The 7,263-nt window shown below is 42.8% G+C and overlaps 1 protein-coding gene across 1 annotated transcript; it reads left to right on the forward strand.

Annotated features, from left to right (window-relative positions):
- The first annotated feature begins 5,241 nt into the window (after positions 1-5,241).
- LOC128116183 (olfactory receptor 8S1-like) lies at positions 5,242-6,168 on the forward strand. The gene has a single exon (XM_052747385.1). It carries the CDS (start codon positions 5,242-5,244, stop codon positions 6,166-6,168), a length of 927 nt encoding a protein of 308 aa, XP_052603345.1.
- Positions 6,169-7,263: the final 1,095 nt, after the last annotated feature.

Genomic DNA, 7,263 nt, shown 5'->3' on the forward strand with positions numbered 1-7,263 from the left:
TAGTTCTATGCCTCCCCCAGCTTCTGGTAACTGTCAATATTCCGTAACTGGCTACATGCCCCTAATCTCTACCTTCATGCTCACGTGTCTTCTTCCCTTCTTTGTATCTTCTGTCTTCTGTCTGTTTCAAACGTCCTTCTGACTCTCCTTTGCAAGGACACTTGACATTATATTTAGGACTTACAGGGTAATCCAAGATGATCTCATCACAACATCTTTAATAAAGTTTTCCAGGACTTTTCCTAACAAGATAACAATTACAAATTCTGAGGACTGAGGTTTGGGTGTATTGTTTGGAAGCCAGCATTTACCCACTACATAATAAGATACAATAACATAGCTATTAAAATAGGATCAAATAGCATCTCACATTAAAGAGACAGATTAGTACAATTTGAATCCATTCTTTTTTTCAATGGCCATAACTTGGTTTTTTTATATGAGCCAAACTACAGATATATTGAAACAAAGCAGGAAAAGTTTTACTTTCATGGAGCTTGAAATGCTTTCAGATAATAAGATAATAATGACCAAATAAGAAAAGTCTATGTGGTGGTTATTGCATAAGAAAATAATACTGAAGCTCAGTAATATGTCACAGTTCAGCTCACTTTGGAATCCCCCATGTGATCATGAAGAAAACAAACTTAATTGAGAACAAATTTTTCTAAGAAGATACCTCCTTATTCTTCCCTAATAATTCCTATCAACCTAATAAAAGTACTCTTCTAGGCTTTAAATTGTCTTAATTTAGAAAGTCCAAATACTCCTGTTCTTCCCATTGCTTTCCCTCTGGTTAATGAGGAATTGTGTAATTAGTGAGTCCAGAAATTGGCTTCAGTCTGAGGCTTCAGGGGATATCAGCCCAGCATCCTCTGGGAATCAAACACAGCCTATTGATACATGAGCACAGATAGCCTTCTGATTGGTTCTGCTAGAGAATTCCTTAATTAATATTCTTAAAATAATAGCACTCAGAATATCACAAAGGAAAGAGATATTCAAATAGCCCAGAGAGATGGCATTTCATTTGATCTGAGATCCTGTGATGATGTCTTAATGAAATATGAGCTTCTTTAGAGGAAATATTTGTGTTTTTCCTTAGTGTTTTGCACTACAGAATGACATCACTCTGGGGTTCACTCCAGGAGAGTAGTCTCAATGCTGTAGCATCTCACATGTTTCTAGAGTCATTCCAAACCCAACATTTGTTGACAGCAGGAAAAGAACTGTCTTCTCCCAGAGCAGTGCTCTTGTGACAAGGTGAGCATGCCCCTCCTCTCTCTCTTTCCTCTGTCCTCTCTCCCTAACCCCAGGAAGACTTTACCTGTGGTGCATCGACTTCCATAGCAGAGCCGGAGTGTGAAGAAGCTGCCTCCTGCAGAAGACTCCAGAAGCATGGTCATATATGCCAGGATAGCTGATGCTCCTCCTAATTTTTCTCTCTGAAAGATAATAATTGTATTTTAATTTTGCTAACCATCCTTTCCTCCATCCCTGATTCATCCCAACAGCACTAGATCCTGAATCTCCCATTCTGTCTATCCCACTTCCTTCAGCTAGAGATGGAAACACCCCAGTCCTCAGGAAACCTTCTCCTTCCCTGAGTTAGCCCCTGCTTTCTGTTTCTAAATGTATCACATTTGTTCCAAATGCTTTAGACAGCTTCTCTCCCCTCACTGCATGACATGGGGAAGGGACATCTTAAAGCCCGTGCATAAATCTCTCCATGCTTTAGGACTCCAAAAGACTGCAGAAAACCTCCCACTGGGATGCAAGAATATCAAAAACTATTGGAGCTACTTCTCCACTTGCACAGAACCCTCTTTAACAAGCTTTTCTATGATTAAAACTATCAAACTATGAGACAGTATGGATCGTATGGATGAGCACAGGAGATGCCTGGAGATATCCTCATCCTAAGTCCTACAGTCTGCTCCCAGCTCCAAAGATACACTAAACTACCTTGTCCAGGCTGACCTTCTTTTTTTTTTTTTGGTTTTTCGAGACAGGGTTTCTCTGTGTAGCTTTGCGCCTTTCCTGGAACTCACTTGGTAGTCCAGGCTGGCCTCGAACTCACAGAGATCCGCCTGGCTCTGCCTCCCGAGTGCTGGGATTAAAGGCGTGCGCCACCACCGCCCGGCCAGGCTGACCTTCTAAACCTACACTTCACTCACCTTCTTATTCCAAATACATCTCCAAACAACCAGCGGGCGAGAAACTATCTGGGACCCTTCTAAAATCCTCTCTTCCTAATTTTTACTCTTAATCATCACTTCTTGAACATCAGTCTTTTGTTCTGACTCATCTATGTATAAATCCAGCATGAGTCTAAGTGTCAGTATAAAATTAATCCCAAATATTTCATTAAAATAGTGAGAGAAAGCTGAGATATTTGGCTTGGTTGGAACTTTTTATCTAGAATTTAGAGGAGTTTATATGCTATCATTTCTAGAATCTGACCTAGGCTGGTTCATCCCTTAGGCAACCTGGTAGTACCCCAATAGCCAATATAAAGTGAACTCAATGGCACTTTTGGAGGTGCTTTGTCTCACGATGCTTTGTTTGGGCATTGTTTTAGCCTTACTGGTCTCTTGTTTATATATTATGGTTTCCGATGATGTGGTTTTCTGGGGTTTGTATGATGCACGTGTGTGTTTATGTCACGGCATATGGATGTTTCTTGTACTTTTTATTTAGTTTTTCCCTCTGTTTGTTTGCTTTGTTTTACTCTGGTTTGATTTTTTATTTACCTGCTTGTTTTCTAGAGAGAGATAGAAAGAAGGCATGGAGTTTGAGAGGTGGGGGAAGGTGGGGAGGCTCTGGGAGAAGATGAGGGAAGAAAACCATGTCAGATTATATTGTATGGAAAATTTTTATTTAATTTAAAAAGTCCCTAGAATCCAGGTGCTGGGGAAATGGCTACATTGGTGAAGCGCTTGCTGTGTGAGCACCATGTTTGACCCCAAGCACCCACATCAAACGCTCCGGCCAGTGGTGCATGCCTGTAATATTGTGTTGGAGAAACCGAGACAGGATACCCAGTCTTCTTGACAGCCACTAGAGCTGAATCAAGGAGTCCAGGGTTCAGTGAGAGACCTTGTCTCCAAAGACAGAGAGCAACTAAGGAAGACACCTCACATTAACCTCTGACCTTCACATGCACACAGGCACACGCACACAAATATATATACAATAAATGACTTTCACACGCACACACACATATATACAATAAAACAAAGTAACTCTGGAATCAGTTTGAAATGCCCTTTGAGATGATGAGGGGGGCTGGATCCTTTCTTTATGATGCTTCTAAAATCATCGGATGTAAAAAGATGTATTCTTTCATCCATACAAAACATGAATGTTATAAGGAAAAATATTCCTCAGAAATACTACATTATTCTTGGATGAGACTCCATGTTCCTCAAAGACACTGTTGGCGTCTCCTTGTGACTAACAGTGAAAGAATAGAGTTAATCATCAGGAATGCTCTACCCACAAATGATTTTAAAATATCCAAGTCCTTGAAAACAATAGAACAAATGTATTGCCTCACATTGCTTTTGTAGACCTTCAACAATGTTTATAAACTTATACATGCAGGGTCATCAAAAGTTGTGACTATCAGTGTCCAAGCTTCAGCATCTGTGGACCAAGCTGAAATTGCACACACACATACACACCTGCCTCAGTTTGTCCGCACTCACTGGTGACCGTGACTGGGGTCACACACACACACACACACACACACACACACACACACACACACACACCTCGGTTTGTCCGCAGTCCACACTCACAGGTGACCGTGACTGGGGTCTAAGATGCTCTTTAGCTTTAGCTGATAGGTCTGCCCTTGGGAGCAGAATTTAAGCTATCGCTGAGGAAGAAATAACAAGGTATGCATTGAGGTTGAAAGGCAGATATGAGTTCCAACCAATAGAATAAAAGAGGACATTGGAATGAATGGCAGTATGGGTGAAGCCACAAGAGAGAAGCTTTCTGTTCTCAAAGAAAATCAATGAGCCAGCATGCTGTAACTCCAGCATTAAAGAAGAATCAGGAGGTCAGAGTCACCCTCAGATAAATAACGAGCTCAAAGTCAGCCTGGAGTATATAAAGACCTTGTCTAAAAAAAACAACATGGAAAATCCCGCCCTCCGTGCAGGCAGTCCAGAGCCACCATGAACGTCTGTCGGGTCGCCTGTCTGCCTTTCAATGTCCTGAATCAGGAAGGTGTGACCTGTCCTTTTTCGTCTCTTTCTTTCTGTTGCTGGCCAGGAACCAAGCAAGTTTTCTCTAGTATTTGGGGTTCTCACCTTCTCTAAGACTCCCCTCCCCGACTTGTGGCTGCTCGTCTACCAGGTGGCTGACCTCCAGACCTAACTCAAACAGCATGGCTGTCTTCTTCCATCTCTCTCCTCCAGGGAGCTGCGGGGACTTGCAGCTTGCTGTCCTGGGGTTTCTCGTTTTTAATTCTAATAAAATTTTCCTCAAGCTTCAAAAGAATGTAATAAAAGACAGGAGGAAATGACTGGAAATCAAGTTAGAGTAAGTGAGGAAAATTCCATAATATTGTGGTTGGAAAATTGGTCTTTATCCGTGTGGAACCCACCTAAAATACTGGACTAAGAATAGGAAAACAAGGGGATTCCCCACCCCCCCACACCCCACCCCGGCCCCTCTACTTGATGTCAACACCACTCACTGTCACCTTTCACAAGGTAGAATGAAAACAGCTTGCAGAGACCTGAAATACTTCCCGGAATTGCTGCGAGAACAAACAGGAAGAGGAAGAAAGCCCTCTGAATACAATTTTTAATGTTAATAGATTTCGTGTACTGGTAAGTATCTTTGGCTTATCCTGAACGAGGAATGCGGGCGAGTGGGAAGTTCGGAACAGCCATTGTATATGCAGTACAATGGATTTCTGAGCTACTGTAGACCATGTAGGGAAAGCTACGTGTGTAAGTAACCCAGCGGTATTACATGTCTAGTCAAGCCTGTGGAGCAGGAATGGGGTTCGCTGAACTGTGTAAACACTGAGCAGAGAGGAGTGAAGGCAAAGAAGCGTAAAACTCATCCCAGGGTGTCCGGAGAGCAGCCTGACGCGCCGGTGCTCAGGTTCAAACAAAGCAGGGGGAAATGTAGGTGCAGGCGTGATGATGCCCCGATAACATGAAAAACCATAGGACACCTCACCTCTCTTTCCACTTTATTCCAAGGAAATAATCACAAATGGCCTGGAGGAACCACAGCGCCATCACACAGTTCCTTCTCACGGGGCTCTCCGACGACCCCCTGATCGAGGCTCTACTTTTCGCGCTTTTCCTGGGGATTTACCTCCTCACCATGACGGGGAACCTGACCATGCTGCTGGTGATCGGGGCTGACTCCCACCTCCACACGCCCATGTACTTCTTCTTAAGCAACCTGTCATGTATAGACCTCTGCTTCTCCTCCGTCACGGTACCGAAGCTGCTGAAGGACCTCCTGTCTGAGAGGAAAAGCATCTCCGTAGGGGGCTGCCTGGCTCAGGTCTTCTTCGTGTTTTTTTCCTCTGGGACTGAAGCCTGCCTGCTGTCGGCCATGGCTTATGACCGCCATGCTGCCATCTGCCATCCACTGCTCTATAGCCAGGTGATGAGAACCGAGTTGTGTGTGAGGCTTGTGTTGGTCTCATGGGGCGTGGCCTCTCTCAATGCCACCATCATTGTGCTCTTGGCCGTCAACCTGGACTTCTGTGAGGCTCAGACCATTCACCACTACACCTGTGAGCTGCCTGCTCTTTTCCCCCTGTCCTGTTCGGATATCTCTATCACTGTTGATGTCCTGCTTTGCTCCAGTTTATTGCACGGGCTGGGAACCTTTATCCCAATCTTCTTCTCCTATGCCCGCATTGTCTCCACCGTCTTGAGCATCAGCTCCACCACGGGGAGAAGCAAAGCCTTCTCCACCTGCTCGTCCCACCTCACTGCAGTGATCTTGTTCTTTGGGTCAGGCTTTCTCTGCTATCTCATGCCCCCCTCTGGGTCCTCCCTGGATTTGATCTTGTCTTTGCAGTACAGTGCACTGACCCCCATGTTGAACCCCCTCATCTACAGCCTGAAAAACAAGGAGGTGAAGGCAGCTGTGAAAAGGACACTGAGAAAGTACCTGCCGTAGGTAGTGAACTATGTAACATGGCGTGGTTATATTCTTTTATCCCACATCCTTCAAACACACAGTGTCAGGTATTTTTTGGGGAAAAAATCTTCCGTGGCTTGACTGAACATCTAATCTCATCATTCCAAGGTATGAATGGGCTCTAGATTTGGATTTTTGTTGGGAAAGTGTATACTCTGTTGGTTGGAACAGAATGTGAAGACAGAACTCCACAGAGGAGAATAATATGACGACAAAATAATGGACAGATACGTGTTGGGGACACGGCACGGTGGTAGAACACTTGACTAGTAAGTCCACAGCTCTAGGTTCAGCATTCCCTTGCTCCCACAAAAAAAATGGGGGGAGGGGATCCAATGACCACTTCAGAAGATTCTGAATCTAATCCTGAAGACTTAGTGAATTTTCTAATGAGATCTTGACAACTTTACTAAAAAGAAAAGAAAATTTTAGGTCAACAAAAACTCAAAACTTTGTGTAGACTATTGTAGACATAAAAATGTTGCATGCTAAAACTATGAAATACTGCAATGAAGTCTTCAGGGAAGACAAAAATCTATCATTAAATGACTATTAATAAACAAAAACTCAAATGTCTGCATGTTTAAATCCAGACCTTGGAAAGAGAACAAGACCTGAGCTCAGGGAGCAGTTCAGTTGGTAGAGCACCCACATAGCCTTCATGAAGCCTCGGGTTTGGTCACCAACACCTCACAAACTGTCATGATGGCACACATAATGAAGACCTTTCATAAATAAAATACAATAATAAAATAAAATCCTCAAAAGAGCAGAAGCACTGATAATTTCTCAAGTTAGTCTTACTAAACTTTAATGCTATTTACATTCTCTAGACTAGAATACTAAAATGATACATTTTCAGGGCTAAAGTCATTATGATTCAAAATCTGAAAAAAAAAATTCTCAAGTGACTATATTAAACAGTAATTCTAAATGAAGTATTAATTACTGAATCCAGAAGTGTACTGGAAGATTGCTAATCTGCATTGTAGTCCATGACCAGGTGAAATTTATTCTTGATTTGATTCTTCAGATCTGTAGGTTAAACAAGATAGTCTTATTTTATCTGATAAA

Source organism: Peromyscus californicus, unplaced genomic scaffold (genome assembly GCF_007827085.1).
Source record: "Peromyscus californicus insignis strain IS unplaced genomic scaffold, ASM782708v3 Scaffold_20__1_contigs__length_68692818, whole genome shotgun sequence".
In the NCBI taxonomy this organism is placed as follows: domain Eukaryota; kingdom Metazoa; phylum Chordata; class Mammalia; order Rodentia; family Cricetidae; genus Peromyscus; species Peromyscus californicus.

Excerpts from the sequence above, each read along its gene's own strand:
- LOC128116183 (XM_052747385.1), top strand. The coding sequence starts at position 5,242 with ATGGCCTGGAGGAACCACAGCGCCATCACACAGTTCCTTCTCACGGGG.